This window comes from Lampetra fluviatilis, chromosome 34 (genome assembly GCF_964198595.1).
Source record: "Lampetra fluviatilis chromosome 34, kcLamFluv1.1, whole genome shotgun sequence".
In the NCBI taxonomy this organism is placed as follows: Eukaryota; Metazoa; Chordata; class Hyperoartia; order Petromyzontiformes; family Petromyzontidae; genus Lampetra; species Lampetra fluviatilis.
Window position 1 is genome coordinate 2,031,966 of NC_136308.1, and position 24,066 is coordinate 2,056,031.

At 42.1% G+C, this 24,066-nt stretch overlaps 1 protein-coding gene and 2 long non-coding RNA genes across 3 annotated transcripts; all 3 read right to left on the bottom strand.

Moving 5' to 3' along the window:
* Positions 1-5,141: 5,141 nt before the first annotated feature.
* On the bottom strand, positions 5,142-7,484 carry LOC144944429 (uncharacterized). The gene is made up of 3 exons (XR_013639583.1): positions 7,360-7,484; positions 6,556-6,633; positions 5,142-5,338 (listed from the first exon to the last, which is right to left on the bottom strand). It is a non-coding gene; the product is annotated as an uncharacterized LOC144944429 (long non-coding RNA).
* Positions 7,485-8,581: 1,097 nt separating this feature from the next.
* Positions 8,582-13,126, bottom strand: LOC144944277 (uncharacterized). Its single transcript, XR_013639571.1, has 3 exons — positions 13,075-13,126; positions 10,121-10,245; positions 8,582-8,785 (listed from the first exon to the last, which is right to left on the bottom strand). It is a non-coding gene; the product is annotated as an uncharacterized LOC144944277 (long non-coding RNA).
* A 60-nt stretch (positions 13,127-13,186) lies between these two features.
* Positions 13,187-19,546, bottom strand: LOC144944406 (uncharacterized). Its single transcript, XM_078872545.1, has 5 exons — positions 19,538-19,546; positions 18,894-18,960; positions 15,179-15,256; positions 13,497-13,642; positions 13,187-13,232 (listed from the first exon to the last, which is right to left on the bottom strand). The coding sequence occupies exons 1-5, from the start codon at positions 19,540-19,542 to the stop codon at positions 13,187-13,189; spliced, it is 342 nt and encodes a 113-aa protein (XP_078728671.1). The 5' UTR covers positions 19,543-19,546.
* Positions 19,547-24,066: the final 4,520 nt, after the last annotated feature.

Below are 24,066 nucleotides of genomic sequence, written 5' to 3' on the forward strand. Positions count from 1 at the left end.
CTGGGAGTGGGGTGAAATGAAAAATAACAGAGTTGATCAAGAGCAGAATGGGAGTGTTTTTTTAAGACACTGGGCGAAGACACCGGAGCTGGCCCAGGACACGCTGGGAATGCCCCAGGAAGAGCTAGAGTCTGTGTATAGTAGTGTAGTGTATAGTGTAGTGTAGTAGTATATAGTAGTGTATAGTGTAGTAGTGTATAGTGTAGTAGTGTATAGTGTAGTGTAGTGTATAGTGTAGCTGTGTATAGTCGTGTATAGTGTAGTGTAGTAGTGTATAGTGTAGCTGTGTATAGTAGTGTTGTGTATAGTGTAGTGTATAGTAGTGTTGTGTATAGTGTAGTAGTGTGTAGTAGTGTATAGCGTAGTGTAGTAGTGTGTAGTGTAGTAGTACATAGTAGTGTATAGTGTAGCTGTGTATAGTCGTGTATAGTGTAGTGTATAATAGTGCATAGTGTATAGTACTGGTAGGAACCTCCTGGTTACACCAGCCCACAGGGGATTATTGTGTTCGTCGTGCATCCAAAAATGGGAGGGGTGGGGCTGGGTGGAGAGGGGAGGGTGGGGAGGGGCTGGGTGGGGAGGGTGGGGAGGTGCTGGGTGGGGAGGTGAGGGTGGGGCTGGGTGGGGGGTGGGAGGGGTGGGGCTGGGTGGGAAGGGGCTGGTCACCCCGTGGTGCCCTTATAAAACTCAACGTTTAACCTACTCACGCCGGCTTGTGCCCGTCCTCACAGTCGGGCATATTTGCGGAATACACCACGCCGCCGTTGACCCTGGCCATTGACCGAGCAACCCAACGTTCCTACCAGCTCCCTCCGCAGGAATGTGATAATATAGTGCTGGAGTCTGTGGCCGGGGAAAGGGAGGTGTGGACCACCACTCCTCAACACGCTGCCGCCGCGATCCTCGCCAGGACAAGTGGATAAACGAACGGATGTGATCATGCAAATCCACGCACAGTCTAACGCAGCGGATTATGCCGATGATGGTGTCACGACGCCTCGTCCATCGCCTCCAGTCCAACGGCACACGTGTTAGCAGAGGTGCGACTTTTCCACTCAATTATTTAATTTTTCCGGTTTAGTCCAGTGATCTAATCCAATAGTCAAGTCATTCATTCGTTAATTGGATATCTCGGCTCTAATTTTGGCCCCCGACAGCAGAGCTTAACTGAACACCCCAGATAAATTAAGCACAAGTGTATGATGGCTTTTTTTGTGCAGTTCACGGTGATTTGGCTGAGGCCATCAACTTCACTCCATTTAAAGAAGCCGGATTTAATCGCGGGTGGCTGTCTAAATGCATTCCGGAGTCTCAGCAATGGTGGCTCAGTGGCTTGACAGAGAGATTAAGAGACCCCCCCCCCCTTAGAGAAAGACCACTCAGTAATAGGGATTGAACGTGGGCTTTCAGCTGTGTTTGGCTCGGTGTTCCGACACAGCCATTCTGAGCCACCCATCCAAATCGTGTGTTGTGGTGTGTCTGAGAAGTTTGACGTTTTCCCCCTTTTTTAATTAGTTCTACCCGCTTCTCTGAGAATGAAAACAAACAAAAGTACATTTCTGTGTCGGTTTGCTGCCTTTCATTGACCTCACGTCGTCTTTCACACGTCAAATTGAAGGGGCTTATCTGGCCCACGGAGCACCGGGTCTCGGCGTCTCCCTCTGCATTGTTTTGAATTCGCAGGGTTTTTTTTGGGGGGGGGGGGCTGGGGGGGGGCTGGCCACCGTTACAGTGCGGTAATGAAATCTGCCTGCTGACAGGGTGCGTGGGAGACGGGATACTTGGGCGGTGGGCAAAGATGTATGCCGCGTTGAGTCAAAGCTAATTTAGACCACGCTTGGTCGAACGTTATGCCTCTGTGCAAATCAAGGCGAGACGGGGTGGAATGGTGAAACGCTGCGGTTAGAAACACGGGGGAAAAAATGTTCTGCCAGTATCAGAAAGAAAGGTCCCATGTTGTAGCTGCTCACCAGCTGATCAGTGCCCTGATGCGTGCGTCGTCATTCTACTTCTCGTCTTTTGGCGTCCTCTGCTCTAAGACTGTTTGAGACGAGGCCCTAAAGACAATGCCATATATTGTCAGAGCATGTTTGTTTGCAAGTTCACAAGTACGGCGTGCGGTTAATGCAGATTTGGATTCCTTGCAGAATGTTTCTATTTTCCGTTTGAATATCCTAAACACCCGTTTCATTGCCAGAAAGGGTAACGCCTATTCTTATTTTGATTTCACGCCGCCGTAAAAAAATAGGGAACGTGTGTTGTTTGAAAATAACTCGTTCTATCGCAATTGCAAAGTATTCAAGAACAGATGTCGGGTCCATTTTAACGTGCACGCGTTTCCCTACACACAAAAACGTGACCGCGAATTTGATATATACCTTGACATATAAATCCACAGTACTTTACGTTACTACATACGGTGCATCGAATTTCTATAGCCGTAGGAAGTTGAACAAAACATGTTTTAGTAACGGTGCCCAATCACTGCATTGTTAAATATCGTTCGAAAAACATTGTAATCAGTAGCATACGTGCCATGCGATTGATTTATTTTACGTAAATCAAGCTTACAGGGATATTTCTTTCGAGGATGCTATGATATATAATGTATGCATGTAGGATATAAATACACGTACACTATTCTAACGTATATAAACTTTATGTGACAGTATTTCATTCGATATGGAGTATGTATTATGGAGTATCTTTAATTCCTTTCACCACAATCATTCAAGGCAGGTATCCCCAGCAAGCTTACGACTGCCCCCTTATGGAAAGTACTGCGCTCTGTAATAATCAATATAGAATTAAACTAACTAGCCTTTTGAGTAAATTGCAATGTTTTTTTTGTAAATTGCACTAGGAAAATACAGTAACACGCTGGAACATTAATATTGATTAACATTAACGATGCCCACAAAAGCCAGCCAGCAAGGGGTGGAACGTGACCGACAGAACGTCAATCAGAGAGATGGCGCAGTATAGATCGGCTCGTGTGTGCATCACGTGCGAGGCGAGTTTAACACGTAGACTTGGCGACCAATATTATCCATAATAAAGGGATTTTTTTGTAGGGGGGGAGCGGGCGGGATAGATCGCGTAAATAAAACAGGAAGACTTCTTCACAATTCTGGCAAATCGCCTGATGAGGCTGGATGTAATCACCAGCGAAACGTCGCTGCACTCAAATCGTAAATGTTGTGGGTTTACTCTCCATCACACCGATGTGCTGTACTAGTAACGACTTGGCATGTTCTGTTTACGTGACAAACCTTACTAATTGGCTGTGTCGGGTGGTGGTGCATTAACGACACATTTATATTTACGAGCTCTACCCAAACAAAAACCTGTAAGGTGCCAGGTGGATCTTGTGCGCGTGCCAGGCACGGTGCAGAACCGCGGCTTAAGGCTCCTTCACCAGCAGTGGATTGATCATGGCTGATGAGGATTTTCATCACCAGCGTCTAATATGTGAAAAGTAACCAATGCTGTCATGGCATTTTGCCACGTGGTTAGAATTGCTGTACATGTTTTTGTTACAATCAGATTGTAACAAAAACATTTACAGCAATTACCCTGTCACAGCCAAACTGCCAAACTGTGACAGGGTAATAATTTGCATTTAGATTCTGATTTACTAGATAAAATGGATCATCAGGATCAGAATATTTATTTGTACTGGAGGAATCCGATGAGCTATAAAGCTCTTTTCCACAGATGTCCAGTAGGGGCGGGTAAGAACGTCACAACAAACAGTACAAAAACATGATTGTATTCTTTGGGTCTATGTATCTATATATTTTTTAAGGTGTTTATATTTGCGAGCCCAGATTTATACCATTCTGTGTGCTTCGTGCGCCTTAATGTCATAATCATCACCATCGGAAACGCCGTTATGAGCCTCGCACTTTCTAACCTCGATTGCTATCGAGTATCACTACGTCTGTAGTCTTGCTGTGCTTATCTGTCCACTGAAAGACGTTTACCAAAACTCGCGATCTCACCTTTCCATGGCACAAATTTGCTATACTTTATATGAATACGGAAGGATGTAATTCCAAATGTTTACGTTTCTGAGGCGACCGACATTCTTAATTTCATTATCAAATGTTCCTGCAATAATAACACCATAATATACGATTAAAAGGAACACATGCGCGCACACACACACATAATATGTAACACATCACAAACCATTCTTATTTATAGAGTACGTACTCTCTGTTTTTTTCGGTAAAGTCACGTAGATAGAAAAAATAATAAAATAAAATAAAACACGATGTCTCGGTCGCAACACAAGCGTCCATCGTGTTTTCTTTTATTTTATGTTTTTTTCTATCTACGTGACTTTACTGAAAGACCCAAAGAATATGAATTCCTGCAGTCACAAAAGCTTTAAGTCAAGATTTCACATAATTGTAGTACAAAGAACAAGAAAGGTAAAAAAAATCACCCAAACACACACAACTGACATTGCTGCATCAAGAATAATGTTTATATCGTGAACTGACGATTGAATTCACGTGCACCGCCTCCATATGTAGCATTCTGGCTTAAATGTCAATTTTTTTGGGGGGGGGGTAAAGAAATACAACGCAAAAGCAAACGTGTGACCGCTAAGGAAAATGCAAAACAAGGGACGGCAACATTCTGTCTACAATATTTACACAAATAACAAAAAAAAGCCTTTCCTTACTCAAACAAGTGTGGGGTTGTGGAAATCTCCATTTGGTGGCCTTAAGCCAGTTGTGTAAATACTACGATCCCATGGCAGGGGCCATTATGTCCAGAAGACAGCACCTTTTTAATTGAGTTCATACGTACAGAAACGCAACAAAATCCGTCTATTTCTCAATTAACTTCTGGATGAAGACCCCCCTCCCCCAATCTGTCAGTTATGGGGGATTGTGTTGGTCCATACTTCACCATGCTGGCCAGTGCGGATTGGTGAAGGGAGGCTGAGAATCATTCCTCGGAAATCAAAATCAGGTTTGCAACTTCGTAGCAAAGTGCGCTCACCACTATGCCACAGCTCCCCAATGAGTACTGCCATATAAATATCACGGTAAATATGAATGTCGTGACACAAGGGTTTAGATTGAAAAGTGACCAACCCAATGACGAACGACGCGAGCATAACGGCAGGGGATCTGGTGCGGGGTGGATAACATTACAGCAGGCGAGGCTGGCGCATTGTCAGAAGGTCAAGGTGCACGGACGTCCACAAAGATGCTGGAGTTTTCGTTGCGGTGTGATCCGTTTTTGGAGACATGGAATTTACTGGTCACAATTCTGTGCCAAATGAGCCGCATCAGAGGTGTGCTCTTCATGCCAGCGTCTGAAACGTCACGTTGCACGGCAGGTATTAGCTAGGATTACATCGTCAATATTATACCAGGCGAGGTAGTTAACATCTCGCCACCGCGGTGAGATGTGGACTACCTCTCCCAGCACAACCGACCCACCAGTCTTTCCTGCAAGTTACTCCATTTCGGCGTTGCTCCACTATACCCAAGACTTATGAATTATTAATGTGAGGCATTGTAACGAATCACCGTCCAGCGATTTGATGAATTGTCGGAATTTTGCTTTCCAATTATATAAATAAACAATATTTTTCTCATTTTCATGCCTGTGTTAATATTTTATCTGGCTCATTTATAGTTTTTACGATAGTTAGTCCAAACGTAATATGCTTATAATTTGCATACATTATAAATAATTCATTCGTACAATCACAATTTAATTTATTGTAATTTGAATATATAATAACTCCATTATTCCTCTGTGCAGGTTTCAGTGCATTTTTCGAGAGCTTAATTTATAAACTAATGTGTCAATGTATGCCTAATCATTGCATGCCTAACATTTGTGCTCCGTGTATCCATCAAGCATCATGTAGGCGGAGCGGCGGTGCAGTGATTTTCCCACTTGAGCTCTGAACCCTGCGCCCTGAGTTCGATTCCCAGCCACGACTACCGTCAGTGGCAAGTGACATCTGAACTGGTCCTGGGTGCCCCCCATTCATCCGCCCGTGCTGTCCAGAGTGATGGAAGTTATTGCCAAACAACTCCCACGACCGACAACCGCACGGACAGCTGTCCTCATCCGGAAGTGGATTAAACACATTCCTGCGGAGGGAGCTGGTAGGAACGTTGGGTTGCTCGGTCAATGGCCAGGGTCAACGGCAGCGTGGTGTATTCCGCAAATATGCCCGACTGTGAGGGCGGGCACAAGCCGGCGTGAGTAGGTTAAACGTTGAGTTTTATAAGGGCACCATGGGGTGACCAGCCCCTCCCCACCCAGCTCCACCCCCCACCCAGCCCCATCCTCCCCACCCAGCCCCTCCCCACCCTCCCCACCCAGCCCCTCCCTGCAAGACGGACGGACACAATAATCCCCTGTGGACTGGTGTAACCAGGAGGTTCCTAGCAGTACAAAGGCACGTCGAGTATTGTAAATGTATTGAGCGTAACGTATTTAATATATTCACTCCCGATTAAATCGCATTAAGCTCACGCTACTATAATTGTGAATCATTCAAAGCGTGCTCACCATTGCAGACAGGTCTACAGTTGCCGCAAGTGGCTAACGTACATCCACGCGTGCATTCTTTAGCAGTCCTGCCACAAACTGCAAATAATAAAAGGTTGTGAATAAAACGACATGTTCATTCTTGTACGGGACTTCATGGTTAAGTAACACGTGCCGCATGTAGCTTGTGTTACAATAGAGAGCATCACTCTGTCAATTTTCTTGGGCTGCCGCAATATGAAAATGCTACGACAAGGGAGTCGTTGATCTTCCGTCACATGATACGATGCATTCAAAATAGCAATGAAGTTCACATGAACAGTTAAAAGTTCTAAACCTGAGTAGCCGTTCCTCTTTATTTATGTATATTGTTCATCAATATTGTTTATGTATTTAATTGATGTAAATTTTTAATGTATATTATTCATATATATTTTTGCTCATGCATATAATTTGTGTATTATTTATGTATATTATTTATACACAGTTCACGTATATAATTTACGTATATTGTTGTGAATTATTTATGTATATTGTTCATGTATATTATTAATGTATATTATTTATCCGTAAAACTTTTCCGGATAAACATATGGCGCATTGTAAGATTTATAGAGCGTGTAAACATTTATAAAGTCGTATGGCGGCCTTATGTTGCGGAAACTGCAGCTGAATAACTTTTTAAGACATTTACATTCGTAGAGCATAAAATTATTAAGTAAACGACGTGAAATACAAAGTTAAGGGAAAACGCTCAAATTGTGAAATTGTGCGTAGTATCGTAAAAAAAATTATTGTGGAAATGTGGCAATGTAGGGTACTTACCCTTCAGCTCAGGCGATATGAAGTAAGGCAAACACTCGCACACGATGATGGGTCTCTCTACAGCCGGCTGTCCAGAGTCACACAAAAATCCACTTAAGCCTATTTTGCAATCTGCAAAAGAGGACACGGAATCTGTTTACCTGCTCACCATCTCGCATGCGTTTGTATTGTTTGTTGTTGCAACATTCTTACCGTCCATTGTGTTGCAGTTTCCTTACCGTTCCCACGTGTGCTTGGACTTTTTAACAATTTTTTTTACATTTGGAGATGGTGAATTTAATTGTCAGTTCACCCTATAAACATTATTCTTGATGCAGCAATATCATTTGTATGTTGTTGGGTGATTTTGTTTTACCTTTCTTGTACTTGCACTACAATCATGTTTTTGTATTGTTTGTTTTTGTAACGTCCTTACCCGCCCCGACTGGAAATCTGTGAAAATGAGCTTTATAGCTTATCTGATTCCTCGAGTATAAATACTTATTCTGATTAATGGTGGCCAAGTAAAACTGTCACCACCCAAAAGTGAACCTCCACCGACGCTGCATAAATACTGCCCAATGGTGCTTTGAGCACGGGGACGTCTTGACGAGGCGCTTTGACATTTGGCACATTCTGGGACGACGTGATAAATAGTAGATGCACAAAAATTATCTAAAATTACCACGTGACTTCTCAGGACTTATTTGGGGAAATTGGGAGGGGGGAAGTAGAGTCCTGTCCCGTGATTGGTGCCGTTTGCATTCCCAACGTTCACAATGTGCCAGTCAAAGGGGGCATTTAATTGTTATCTGCCCGCAACCGATGTTTGAAAAAGGTAGCTATACACTTGTAGACAAACCTTGGATGCTGTGTTTCAGACAGTCCATGATTTCAGGTTATCAATCATTCAAAGGAGCAATTTTTTTGCAGAAACTCACTGAACTGAATTGCCTCTAATGAAGGGACGAGCCATTACTAAGTCAGTCTCTTCATAGTTCATCTAAGGCCAATGCCTTGACAGTCCGTGTCGTACATTTGACATCCCAATGAAGGGAGCCAGTGCTCCACAGGATGACAACTGTGAGCTTTCCAACAAAGCGGCACCCGTTTTATTAACTCTGTTGGAGGGACAGTGGACCCGAGTCAAATCCTGACTGGATTCGAACTTGCGACCCTTCCATTCACGATCCTCCCAATGGCGCATGGGAGGCAACTCCGACGCACTACTCACGCGCTTTGACGTACAGCGTCGATTTAGAGTTGGCTCCAATGACGCTGCTCGTGTCTGTCAAGCAGTATTTTCTGGGCAGTGCCACGACGCCAGTGCAATGTGCAAGTCGGAGGCAAGTTTCCATGGCGTTTAACAAGGAATCGGCAGCAGAGCATTTGGCCGCCTCGTTTGCACTTAATCCTTTCAATTTCTTCATCTCGAACAGCGACGTTGCTTTGGTGATCAAGAATGGACACGCATCAAATTCGTTGAATAGGCGGCACATGGTACAAGTGGTCAATATACATGTGGAGGTGCATTTCCCATAAATATGCTAAATTCCTCTTGATATGCAAATTATTTTGTCAAGGCGCTCTTCCCCCCTCCATCCCAGATTAAATAGTCGCTCCAAGCCTGGGGTGTGACATTCAGACTCTTCTCGACAGACCTGTTCTCCACCTGAGGACGGCTGCTTGCGTTGTGGCCGAAACGTCGTGAGAATTATTTTATTATGTTTTATTTTTATTATTTTATTATTTCCATTCTACCTGACTTTACCGAAAGAACCAAGAATATGTGGAGGTGCGTTTGAGTTGTGCTTTCAAGTCAATAAGATGTTTTTAAAGGACGATCGTTCACCATTATTGATACTAGACTATGAGAATATTTTACGTTGACATTGAGTCTGTGCATTGCTTCACTAATTTTATATTTAGAGTAACTGATTATTGTTGGGAGAAGTAGCAGTAGTAGTTTGTTATTCTCGTGTTTTTAAGTATTATTTTTGCCAGGGCCAGTTTTGAGCCAAACATATTTTACATGTTTAGTTTGTAAAAAAAATAGAAACCTCTTTCATTTCTGATAAATGTGACTACCTCTGTTCCTGAGTTCAAACAATGCAACGTATTCATCTTACAGTATTCATTCTTTTTTATATAAATAGCACACAATTGTACAATTTAGCCAACACCAATCCACTCCAACCAAACTTGCAACACAATTGATTTAACAATCAAAGTGTGATATATCCACTGAGCTACATTTCATGAAGATGGATTTGCAGCCTCTGCAGGTGCAGGATGTGTTATCACCGAGGAGGGATGCATGCAAATGTGTTCAGGTTTTATTGTACAGCAGCCATCTATCGCACTAAGATCCACTCTCTGATGTCGCTGCACATTGCTGTAATCCGGAAAGTTAAGAGATGGAGTTGGCGATCATAATGTTTGGTGCACGCACATGGAGGCCTACAGGGAAGCAAGCTGTTGAACTATTTGAGCAGATTCGTGAGTCTTATCCACCCACGGGTGTGGGTTTCCTCTGGGTAGTCCCGGTTTCTCAAATAATCAAAATGCTCAATAATGAAGTGACAAAACATCCCCAGCAGGTCCCTATTGAAAATTAGCCTTGAGATTCAATTGAGACTTTCCTGTGTAATTGTTTTAAATTAATTTAATAACACTCGCAAATACTTTTAAGTACTTTTGTGAACAAACTGGATTTGAATTTGCATGTCTTGTTAGACAAACACACACATAAGCAGTTTCATTATCTCTGCAGCCAACGTACATCGAGTGGTTTTACAAATGTAACCCTTGCTCTTTGCACACTCGTCGTCCTTCCAGAAGTCGCTTCTCGAGGAAAGGTAAACACAGTCAAGCAGTCCTCCCTTTGATCCGCCATCATTCAAGACGCTGGGGAAAACAGGGCAATGGACAACACAAAACAGTAGGAACGCCCACACTATTTTTGTTTTACTTCATCAGGTAAGGCCCGCTGAGCTATATATATAGATATTTTTTAAAGAAACGACCTGGCCACAAATTATAGGTCAACAGAAGTGACTTATCAGGTGGGCAGTTATAGGAGGCAAATATTCTAGACGCGTGTTGATTCTAGATGCGGAGGGAAAAACCGGAGGACCCGCAGAAAAATCCACGCGATCACGGGGAGAACATGCAAACTCAAAATATACAGCAGGCGTCACAGGGGCGAGATTGAAACCACAACCTCCTGTATAGCAGGCGAGGTAGTTAACATCTCGGACACCGCAGCGCCCCAACATCTTCTATATGTCTCAAAATGTTCTCTAAAGGCCTTATAAGTGCACAATTGCTCTTAAATTAAGGTTAAAGTCCTCATAGTTCCGGAAAGAGGTCCACTGTTCGTTGTATGGTGGCACATGTCTGTAGTACAGCACTTTGGCGGAGACAGTTGGTGCATCACTCAAATTCCCAAAATCTGCGAGACTGCTTGGGGGCCAGGAGAGCAAATTGATGAAAATAGCCTGTGCAGAGCTTCCAGCCTTATCCATCGTATGCATGGGTTTTCTCCAAATACTATGGCTTTCTCCAACACACAAAACACTATTTAATAGAATTGACAAAACATCCATTGCCGAAACATAAACCTTAGTGAGGCTTTCCAGGGTAAATACTTTCCACTGAAGCCCTTACACACGTGCAAAGCTTACTATCACTGCATGTTCAACCATCTTTCAATCTCAAAATTTCTTTAGAAATACAATTGATGGAATATTAATTTAAATGATGTTTCTTGCGTAGAGTTACAATTACCTACGCACTGCGGGTTTCAGGGCGGCTCCATCGTGCCACACAAACACTGACTCTTTCTTTGTGTCCGTGAGGCCGATCCAGTACTCTCCATTGGCAACGAGGTCCAACCACAGCTTGGGACATCAGACAAGGCAGCAGAGAGAGGGTGGGTTGTCCACAGCAAGCAATTGTCCTTGTACATTAATGTCACATTAATGTAACACTCGTGTTACATTCGTGTTACATTAATACAACACGAATAATAATTTTGTATGCTGCATATGAGGCACGTATTGGAATGTCTAGGTAAATGAGAGTATTTGGCTGCTATACATTTCCAAGTGATGAGCCACTTCGTTGAGCTATCGTTTGTGGCCAGGTCGCGTCTGAAAAAGAGCTATACAGCTCAGTGGGCCTTACCTGGTAAAATAAATATAGTTTAGTTTGAATAGGTTAAATATTCTGTACGTCTATCCGTCGAAGGACACTTAACATATTTTTGTTTGTTAAACTATGACACCCCTAAATCATCAGCAGCCATGATCTACCCACTGCTGGATGAAGCCCTCCCCCAGCCGTTGGCATCTCTCACAATCCTTCAATGCAACAATCCATCTGTTTGCAAACCGCAAATACAAGATTGATAACCGAAATTTTCACGGTATTCATATTTTGTTGAATTAGGCCCATGCATTGATCTATACAAATGTGTGTCGTTCAGACCCTCAATCTTCCGACAGAGCTATGTGATTACGAGTATATACAAGCTTTTAACGTTCAAATTATTGCTGTTTCAGCTCACCAGTAAGTTGAAGGACACCACCCCTCACAACTAAATGCAGAAATTTTATACGTTTCTGCATTTCGTGGAAACTTCATCAAACATCATCAGGACAGGACTTCAGAATAACAATCCAGGAAGTCAGACGTGCAGTGTTACCTTACCCGACTCATTAAATAGGTGTCACGACCTCACAGGGACAACCAATCAGATTTAAACTAGCTATTAAAGAATTCAAGCTAATGTATAAATATAATCGATAACCTGAGCCAATTAAGCCACAAACTTGGAGTAACCTTAAACCCCTAGTTGGTACACTTAGCTCTGATAGCTCTGCTATGTGTACATTAGCATACGATGTAGACATTTCACATTCCCGTGGTAGATGCCAGTCAAAAGGACAAGCACTCTTGACTTCCCTTCAAGTGATACCCGTTTTATTTCTGATCACCAACCATGATTTCAATCTGCACACTTGATTTCGAGTCAAGCCTTGCCATGGCACTGACCGTTCAAATCCGGGGTGTTGTCCAATTACTCATCGCGTTTGTTTTTAAAAGTGGCCGTGAAACCAAAGTAACTGGCAAAGAGGAACACAAAAGTACGACACTCAAAACCACATGGTCTATCTTACGTTCATATCTTATACCGCACTTAATACTCTCACACCAGGGGGTCGGCAACAAAAGTAACAAGCAAAGCCATTTGTTTCGAATTTGGTATAAAAAAAAACTCCATATTTCAAGAGCCGCAATGCAGTTCCTTAAAGAGCTGCGCGTGCGGCTCTGGAACCAACCCGTCTTAGACAAGTTCAAGTTAATTTATTAGGTATAGCCCTGTGAGCCATTCGGCTCTTGAATCGGGTGCAACCGCAACAAACAAAAAACAAAAACATGAACAAAAAACATCTTAAAAGTGAATTTGTGACTAAGTGCAAACAGAAAATCCAAGAAAATACAGCAAAATATTGCAGAAAAAAATCACCGTACACCAACGCTGTGTGCAATAATCCCAGTGTGATGCAAGTCAAACAACCAACAACAACCACAAGACAACTTAGATTAAGGCCATCAGTCTAACTCTGTACTACAACAAACAAACATGGCTAAACCAATACACTTTTCGAAATAACCAAAATAAAGCCATGAAAGCAATGAAACGAACCCTCGAAACACAGGTCAGCTGACCTTCTCGTCAACGCTGTGTACGGTCAGCAGAGACGCGTTTCGGAATGCCTGGCAAGCTTTGTGCGCTTCGCTCCATGACATGGGGTGGGAATGCTGCAGGAGGTACCAAGTTTCATTCCAGAACTTCCATCCTGCCATCCCGGGGTTTCTGCTCGTGTCTGGATCGTGTTAAATGACAGCAAGGCACACACACACATGACAAAGATGGTCACTGCATCGCGCGCTTTCAGATGCACGTCTGTGGCCATCTGGAACGCTCTTCCGATATTAGTAAAAAGTCCTGACATGAGGGAAATATTCGCTGGATATAGGACCATTATTAGGATTAAAGAAATCCAGTAGTTTGAAAATATGCATGTTTCCAAGAAGCTGAATTACCTTCAATCTCTTTAAAGATTTCTGCTTCTGCACAATTTATTAACTTAGCTTCTTTCGAAGGACCTTTGTAACCGACACAATTTCCACCGTCCACAGTTATAAGCTTTCCCTTGGGACTCAGAACAAAGGATCCATAGCTCATTGGCAAACAGTCTTCGTCGAGTTGCAATCCCGTAAAGGCTGCTTCCAGCTGAGATAGAAAAAAATAAAATTCGCGTTAGAGACCCAAGAGAACACGTTACATCATCAATATGCACGTAAATCTGCCATTTTATTTTTGGTTTAATAATAAACACATAGTCCCTTATCAAATACAATGAAATTACCCCTGCAAAAAAAACATGATTTTATGCATAACAATATTTATAACTGTAGGAATATGTACGAGAAATATAGTCTGTATACAAAACCGCACGCTGTAGGTATCTAACTTATTACCTATGTAGAGGTTTTTTGAGAGACGTACCTCATTATTAATTGATTGCAATTTCAAACAACACAGCCCAACGGCTTTGTCGTTTAACATATATGCACCTATAAGCCCCGATAGGCCGGCTCTGTCAAGCTGAGCAAAGCCCTCCTGCTCGTGCCACTGGCTGATCGCCAGCGCTCATTGGTAGAGCGTAGGGCGATTCAAGCTTATTGGCTAAGGGTAATTGTAGAACGAGAGCCCGCCAAGATGAGGTAAATTCTACAACGTTATTGTGTATGGCGACGACAATAAGTTCGGAAGACACATGGCAATGTCGAGGTCTGCTAGCCATAAAGGAGAGCAGACTACAGTGGATTACGATATGGTCTACAGTTCGGGTTGCATAGTAACAGTCACACTGTGGCTTGTCTTTAGTTTTCCATTCATGAGGGAGATGTGCGCATCGGCCAGTTGATGTTCTCATGCGGTTGACGGTTACACCGATGTCTTCGAGGAAAGTCAAAGGCAGGAGCTGCGTGCAATGTCTGGGTCTCGAATGAGGCGTTAATTCTGGACGTCAGCGTTGTCCCACTTTGTTCGCCAGCGTTCTTCCAGATCTGCGTGAGAGTCTCTGACGGTGACGGCACGGACCCAGAAGGAGGATTGGGACTCGAGTTGGCAGCAAGGTGAATGAGGAAAGTATCGAGGAGCGCTAGTCAGGGGGCAATGAAGAGGATTGGCTTCAGCGTTGGGGGCAGGTAGAAAGTTCGAGGGGGCTCTAGAAGGTTGGGGGAAAAGATATAGGAGGGGAAGCCGAGTGGACGTCGGGGATTTGTGGACATTGCCCTACCAGTGTGCATCGTGAGTTACCTGGCTGATGTTGTGAAGTGACTCATGCAGCCAGCTATGGCTGCAGAGTTTGGTAGTACATGTTGTTTACGTCGTTTATTGTGAAAATTCGGTCACAGTTCCTATGACCACTGTTTCATTGCTTTTATGGCTTTATTTTGGTGATTTTCGATACGTTTTTTAGTTTGGCCATGTTTGTTTGTTGTAGTACAGAGTTAGACTGATGGCCTTAATCTAAGTTGGCTTGTGGTTGTTGTTGTTTTACTTGCATCCCACTGGGATTTTTGCACATTTCTGTGTACGGTGCTTTTTCTGCAATATTTTACTGTCTTTTCTTGGATTTTCTGTTTGCACTCAGTCACATATTCACTTTAATGTTTTTTGTTTGTTGCGGTTGTACCCGAATCAAGAGCCGAATGGCTCACAGGGCTATACCTAATAAATTAACTTGAAATAAGCCCTTACCCTTAATTGATCACCGTATTGAGGGCAGACACCGTAGTTCCTACAGGCATCTTCTGTAGGAGCCTGCCACCTGTAGGCCTGAGGCAGCCGGCAGGAACACAGAAAGTAAGTTACTCAGCCATCTGTATAAAGATCCACTCATACATGTGGAATTAATAAAATATCCAAAATTACAACTATCCTAAACAACTGTCTTGAGACATCGTAAGGCTTTCCTGAGTGAACAAAAATATTGATATAAGTGAGTGTTGTTCTGTATTGACTACCATTAGGCACTTGTTTTTTTGTATATTCCGCATTCTAAAATAATTTGTGAATTCCCACTCTGTGGCGTTTACGTCACACCGTGATTTTTTCCAAAGTAAAACATTATCATTCGCACACAAGTATAAGTTTTTGCTGGTTGATAGAACAGTAATGTATTCATAGGAATCTGAAAAAAAAAATCAGACAATTGTAACGTGAATAATTCATTCATTATCTATGTAACGCACACATTCTACCAGTTTGCATTTTTCTGCAAACTAAAATTATATTCACACGTTTCTTTCACAATTCATGAGGGTAGGCCACTAGGTAGATGAAAATGATGTTCAAAATTCCACGTTTGAATCATGACCAGTAAATGGGTTATAAAAAATGAATGTGAAATTTTACAAATGGGCCAAGGTCTTTGTTACAAAAGGGTTAATGCATGTCAGGTTTTCATCTTGCTAAAAAAATTAAATATATTTAAAACATGTATACCCCCTTCACATTCATTCATGTTCTGAAATACAGTATGTGTAATATTGAACTTCTTTCTTTCGCAGTGTACGTAGCCAACTATGCTAACATTACATTTATATGGAAATGTACATGTTACAAATACTGATGCTAGAGTTATTCCAATGCAGTCTTAACTATCTTTACAAGGGCCCTCGGTTTCCTTGAACTTGACAATTTATCTTTGTCGTTTGCAATATCCTACACAGCCTTACCGTGAATCAATTACTGAACTTGAATCAACTATTAAACATCTCCCACTCCTGCTTCCTCCATTACAAAGATGCTGCCTTTCCCTTCCGGCCTTTCATCACTTCTCATACCCTGGGGGCTGCGACTTCCCAACTACCTCTCCTATTGTCCGAGCTCCTGCTGTTTGTGTCTGTGCATCTAACGCCGTCCCTATTGTGTAACAACACGTGCCAAAGCCCTTCGTGTGAATTGATTTTGCCTTGGCGCTGATGACTTGATTTATAATAAAGCGTATGGGCCAAGTGTTGAACTTTCCATACTTAAATCACCATTGGGTGGTCATTTCCATTGGTAGGCTTGAGCCTATGGCAGGTCAAAGGACTACTTCCCACAGTACAATTTATTTTGTTAAGCCAGGCGGGCTCAATTAGAATCTTCGACCTTCGAAATACTGCGCATGAGACACCCACTGCCGAAAAATGTTCGGTCTTCCAAATGACCAATCGGACTTGGATGGCACTGCACATTAAATATTCCTGATTTTGTAATCGTATATTTTTAAATCAATTCACGTCTAACCTCCCTGAAAATGAGGAATAATCCGTGTATGCACTTTTATATTGACACATGCTATAGTGCAATCATTGTAAATGCTGTAGCATATATATTTTTTTAAGGTGTTTATATTTGCGAGCCCAGATTTATACCATTCTGTGTGCTTCGTGCGCCTTAATGTCATAATCATTACCATCGGAAACGCCGTTATGAGCCTCGCACTTTCTTACCTCGATTGCTATCGAGTATCACTACGTCTGTAGTCTTGCTGTGCTTATCTGTCCACTGAAAGACGTTTCCCAAAACTCGCGATCTCACCTTTCCATGGCACAAATTTGCTATGTATGAATATGGAAGGATGTAATTCCAAATGTTTACGTTTCTGAGGAGACCTACATTCTTAATTTCATTATCAAATGGTCCTGCAATAATAACACCATAATATACGATTAAAAGGAACACATGCGCGCACACACACACATCATGCATTATATGTAAAACATTACAAACCATTCTTATTTATAGAATACATACTCTGGTTCTTTCGGTAAAGTCACGTAGATAGAAAAAATCAAATGAAAGAAAACACGATGTTTCGGTCGCAACACAAGCGTCCGTCGTGTTTTCTTTTCTTTTATTATTTTTTTCTACCTACGACTTTACCGAAAGAACCAGAGTGTAGATTCCTGTAGTCACGAACACTTCAAATCAAGATTATAGAATACATGTTAGCACATTTGCCACTTCAGGCAGTCGTTTGAAGGGGTTTCGGTAGTATGTTTCCTGTCTCTGATCAGCAATATAGTACCATGCTGCTGGTTAAATGGACAATAAAGAGACTCGGATATAATCTGCCAGAGTAGATCACTGTATGAAAATGCCGTGACCAACGTTTAAGAAAAGACTGTCCTGAGAGAGAGAAAAAAAACAAGGAATCGCGAAATGCTTACTTAACGATACAAAGTGTCTGCACTGATAGATGAGAGATTCGCCTTGGGTCACAGGATAACAAATAAACGGCGGTATTACGTGCAATGAATAATGTATGGTTATAAGTTGATTCGCTACTGATTTATGCATCCGTTTCTTTAGCACATTCAACTATTCGTTTACCCAGGGACACCCGTGTAAACAGGGTCTATTGACCCACTTTCAGGACAGTCCTGCTCAGGATGTTTGGCCAAATCAATCGTGATTATTTGTGTCTTTAAAGGGGAAAACCCCTATTAGTAGATGTTGGTACTGGCAAAGGAGGTCCCATAATGTAGCTGCTCACCCCGAGCTCTCATTACTCTGGTAGTGCGTTGTCTTGGAACTGTGCGCCTTTTGGCGTCATCTGGTTGAACACCATATGAGACTAGGCTCTAAAGAAAGCTGTCTCTGGTGTGGACCAATCAGTTTCAAAGACAATGCATAAATTATCAGATTATTGTTTTTTGTTTGCATTTGACTGCAAGTATTGTGGTTAATGTAAGCATGATTCCTTGCAAAAGGTGTCAGTTTTGTTGCCAGAAAAAAGGGGAAAACCCCAATTAGAGTATTTGTGTCTGTTGAGGGAAAACGGAACATCTGGGATGGAATTAACAAAAACATTATTTTCAGCCATTTGTCACTGAACTTTTGGTTGAAGGTCTCCCCATGCCACGTCAGCCATGGAGGTTGCTTGGCCATTCTTAAATGATGAGTAGAGGTTGTAGGGAGGCTCATGAACGGTTCATAAATCACTCATTAATGATATCAGCCAATGTGAATCGAACTCAGACGATCAGGTATACAAAATCAGGTCGTCAGGGTTAAAAGCAGACTGCAACAATCACTGTGCCACTGCTCCCCTATTGCCTGGATATAAGTCCATAAATATTGATATAACACTCAACTCCAGAACATATTGCACGTGACGTTTTTAATTTCCGTGGTTGTGGCACAGATCTGTAAGGCAGTCCTCTGGAGGCAAGAATTGGCCGATCACATGCGATTTGTGAAACTAAAAAAAAAACTATCAACATTCAATCTCACCCAAAAATTATTATTGGAAGCACCAGGCTACTCAACTACAGGCCTCACCGTTAAAGTTATCTGGCAGCTGCCAAATAATAACAGTTCCCTCCGGCGGGATGGTGACTGGGCCATGGACATTGGTGCTTACAGAGTCCACGAACCATCCATTGATGTATATTTCACACAAACTCGTTGTGCTACTCACAGTCAGCATCACCGAATGCCAGGTGGTTAATGGTAAATCGAGCCAGTTGTTGGAGTAGAACACTTTTCTGAATGAAACACACACACATACGGGTTAATATTGTTGCATAGGCCGGGTTGTGCTATGATTAGGGTTTTACTCAGTTGGAAGGTAGCCAGTTCAAATCCTGCTTTAGCTCGATACAATGATTACCAGTTGCGGAGTGCCAGCAGCAACTGTACTCAGCAGTAAATTGCCCCTGCCGTGGATATGTAGAATTTCCACCATGGGTGCAGGGTTATCAGTAAAGATAAATATTTCCCTATTGCTTGTTTGAGCAGAGACACTTTGAGCAGACTATACACGTTAAGACTATTTTTCACGAGGGTCCTGCATTAGGTCAGTATCCGTTAGCAAGTGTTTTGGATGTGGAAGGAAACCAGATTACCCGGAGAAACCTTCGCACATACGAGGTGGTGACACTCAGCACTATCATTTCCTTGCCATAACTCAGAGGAGATGGCAGCATTTAGGTACACTTGTTTAAAAAAAAACAATGATGAACTAATAACCAATCTTTTTCATTTGAAATGTTTAACTTTTTCTTGTTGGCATAATACTGCTAAACCAAATGACAACTAATGGATAACAAGTTTATAACATACCCCATAACACTGAACTCAATTCCCCGTGCGAGGAGTACAACGGACAGTAGTAGTTTATCTCCTTGTATTGTGTAGTAGCATAGAATGCACATGGCGGATGTCTTCTCAGAATAATTAATCCAAAAATTAATTGAGAAATCCTTAAGGCTTTCTGGAATGGCTTTCTCATATTTCAGGAGACTTTTCTTAGGTGGTAGGGTGGTGAGCAATATATCAAAGCCATAATTAAAACCTAATGATGAAAAAAAGAGATAGAAAACAATGATTTCTACACGACACTCTTTACAACAAAATGTAAATAAACCATCATGAGTACTGAAAAATGTATAAGGCTATGATTCAGGTTCAGCATGAACTGACAATTTCAACACTGCCCTTAATAACATTGTCTACAGAAAAAATACCAAAAATACTTGGTAAACAGTTTCGTGCAATGTACTATTCAACAGTCATGCCAATGATTTACCAAGCAAATAATCCTCACGGAGTCTCAACACTTCTCTGGAAGATGCGACATTGGAATGCTTGGCCAATATCATGAATGAGGATTTGGCATGTGGGAGGAAACTGGGCTAGACAGAAAACCCATGGATATGAGGATGACTCAGTGTTGCCATATCACAGTCCCACACCTGAAACACCTGTCAAGCTCTGGTGATTATTATAAAAGTAGTACGACCTTTTAAATTGCCTTCATTGAATGGACGTCAGTTGAAGACCGTTAAAATCATTGTTTGCAATAATGATCATGTTTTAAGCAGCCAGACTCTGTTAATTGTTGGAGTGTACCCTGGGTCAGGAAACATGATTAAATAAAAACGGAGCTCAGTCGTTTATCTCCAGAATTAAAACCACGAAACACACCAAGAGCCATCAACTGTACAGTATAATGGTTGGACCCATTCATATATTGAGTAGAAATGTTGTTGAATATGGGCTCATTAAGCAAATAAACCTCTACTCAGAGACAAAAACGATCATTTTAGATTCATTGTCTGCAGCCACAGACACGCATAAAGATATGTTGGAACAAGAATATAAAGAATAAAAAGTCACAGACAAATGTACTCACGAGTTTCTATGGTAAATGTGAAACCAGTTATGTCCAAGGCATTGATATCTTCTAATATTACATCACCGTTAACAATGCTAAAGAGCAAAGACACATCATCGCAATGTAGATAGATGTCGTTTTCAAATATATACCAGGTAATGATGTATGTCTCTTTAGTTGACACTGCCACCTTAATAGGTAAATTTGTCATTCTAAATGCATTGTACATTTCATAGCGTCCCTCCATATTTGGTGGATTCAACCAAAGCGTAACTTTTAAAAAGTTAACTGCTAGTCTATAGTTTACAAACGCCATGCTGTGTTCAGTTGCCATGGATGAGATGTTCACTGAAACAATCGCAGGCACGACGAATGGCTTTTGGAAAGTTATAGTTGTGACGTATTCTTGAGCAAAACCTTGGGTAAGGGAGGATACAAATGAAGAATGTATGGAATGAGTTTTAAATGCTTTATGGGAAGCAAATTTTAAAACAGTACAATATATTTTATCCGCAACCCTGTTATCCGCAACTCCTATTGTCGACAGGCGTTATATGGCCTGCACTCATTATTCAGGGCCCTACATTTCCTATTATCTGCAGATTTTCCTATCGTACTTTGTCCGCTGTTTTGCCGATGAGTGGAGTTCATCAGCAATTTAATCTTATTGTCTACGATTTTGCCCGCGGGTAAGTGGAGGGGAATTTGCGGGGCAACCCTTTGGCAATATAGCTTCTGTGACGTGTCCCCACGTCACTGCAGATTAAAGAAGTTCTTCTGTCAGTTTAACACGTAGGCTTTCGTGACAAATATCATCCATAATACAGTTTTTTTTGGGATAACGTAAAAGTGTCGTTAAACCTGCCACCACCCGACACAGCCAATAAGAAGAGGTTTGTCACATAAATAGAACATGCCAATTCGTTACTGATGTAGCGGCGTCGGTGGAGGCTGCTGCACGACGCATAAGCCGGCCTGTGTGAGGCACGATGCGGGCCGCTCTCACCAGCCGCATGCAGTGCCAGCCTCTGGCGGTTATGGGGCAAAAGCGCCAGGGACAGCTCAGGGGTTCGTCAGGGGCCATGGCACTCCAGGTGAACCCAGAGGCCTGGTGACCAGAGGTAACGGCAAAGGAGCCCCAAGGAGGGGGCCGGGGGGACCACGGGACCAGCTCCCTCTCGAAGGCTCGAGAAGGGAGGCGTGGCCAGGGGCGGAGGAAGCCCCGGGACTGGCAATATAAGCCGGACCCCTGAACGTGTCCGGGGGCTGCTGCTGTGACAAGACTGAAGACCGAAGCCGTCACCTGGAGAAGACCTGCCCGACTACAGGACCCGGACCCGAGCCAGGGTCCGGTCCGAGATAGCCACTCCATGTGAGCGAGGGTTAGCTAGCCCGGAGGAGATACCTCCCTAGGGTAGCTGGTGAAGGTGCAGCTATACCCCTTTGTGGTTAGGGCGTATTGTAATAAACGTGTTGCTTCTAGAAAGTATCTGCCTCCCTTGTGTGAACCACTACACTAGTACAGCACACCAGTGTGTTGGAGAGCGAAGCCACATTGAGTACGACGTTTTGCCAGTAATTACAACTGGCATCATAAGGCGACAGCTTCATCAGGCGACAGCCACATCTGGTTTTAACGACACATTCATATCTTTTGCTAAGTTGTCCCCACCTGAAGGACGCTTGTGTTGCGCCCGAAACGTCGTGATTTAATTTATTTAATTTTTTTACCTACGTGACTGTGATAATACTGGTCAACACACTTTTTCTGGCATAAGGTATTCCAACGGTTTTAAGGTAATTTTGGGGTGCTGATTCCAAATCTGGCATCAGTTTTTGCCTATCACATCAGGTTTTTGAGATATCAAATATTGCATTTTCAATAAAAACTGCAGAAGAAAAATATTAAATAAATGTGGATATCTACATAAAATGATATTATAAACACACTATCCTAAAAATACAGCACCATATTTTAACACTAAAGCAGTCACTGACTCGCAACAACTTGCAATCATAAGTGACAGTTAATTTTGGATAAAATCAATGAAAATGGGGTATGCCGATAGCATAAAAGTTAGATGTGATAGAGCAAACCTGAGACCAGATTTGGAATCAGCACCTTGAAATTAGTCTAAAACTGCTGCAAAAGTCCAGGCCAGAAAAAATATTTTTTTTTGTTGACCAGTGTTATTGGATATTACAGCCCTGGTTCAGGCTGCAGGGAAACATGGTTGGCAGGTGAGGGCCGAGAAGCAACTTCAGACTCAGAATACTGTATGTACACTGGAGGAATCCGATGAGCTATAAGAATCTCTTTTTTGCATAATTGGTTGTACTCCACTGTTATGTTCTCAAGTCTACGCAACCTACACTAGTCAAATGTCTATGTTCAGCGTCTCCCTGATAATACAAACATGGAGTCTCATCGCTTTTGGTGGCACTGAGCATGTGATGAAAATTCCACATGATGGGTTTTCTACAGGAAGACCACAGTTGACACACAAATTGGTGCTTATTCTAGCAACTCTGGATGGATGTGATGTGACCTGTATCAGTATTTTAACAGTTCTATATGATAAAAGGTTCAGTGGCCAGCTACATAAACAAAGTTGAAAAACTGCCATAAATGACTCGGATTGAAATAGGTGCTAATGGAATTGTTTGCTTTGTTTGATGAGACCTACTTCATGTGTTGTGTATATACGCATTACATTGTGTATACGTGTAACGTACCCGTGTTAACGATGCATACAATTGCGAGAATTGTAATTGCTCTGGCTTTGGCCAAATTTGACAGTGGACACATTGGGAGTGTTTTGAATTTGGAAATTAACTTCCAAAATAATTTCGGAGTGTCCTCGTAACTTAAAAGTTAGCTGAAAATAAAAAAATCGGATTAACTTTAACGAATTGATATAAAACACTTGAGAATTTCAAAACATTCTAACAGATCAAATTTAAAGCATAACACTACATTTGAATCCTATATTTGATTTAAAAATCCATAAATTACATGTATATACAGTACTGCATTACGATTTTAACACGAAAATATAATACTCAAACAATTAAGATTTCAAACATTAAATAACTATACAGGTATTTACAATAACAATTCCTCATGAACACATCTTAAAATTTACTAAAATAATCTCAAAACCTTAAAATTCAAAATGTAAACGTTAATATTATAGCTGCCAAAATACGAACTGTAGCAAATAAACGGCAGAGCCGAGGTCCGTTTGATTCTCTGCACGTGGCCGGGGCCTTGTCACGTGGCCGAGCCCGTACCACGTGACAATGGCACTACCAGCTGCAGGTCAACTGAATGTGGTGCTGATCGCCGCCATGTGAAGATAACAGCACGATTTGACAAGAGCATATCTCAGAAATCTGAATCTTTATTTATACTGGAGATGTCCAGTAGGGAGCGGGTCAAAACGTTAAGCAACAAACAATATAACGCGATAGG

Coding starts and splice junctions, on each gene's coding strand:
- LOC144944406 (XM_078872545.1), bottom strand. Junction 13,643..15,178: donor AATACGGTGATCAATTAAGG/GTAAGGGCTTAT, acceptor TTTCTATCTCAG/CTGGAAGCAGCCTTTACGGG. Junction 13,233..13,496: donor GGTCCTTCGAAAGAAGCTAA/GTTAATAAATTG, acceptor AACACGATCCAG/ACACGAGCAGAAACCCCGGG.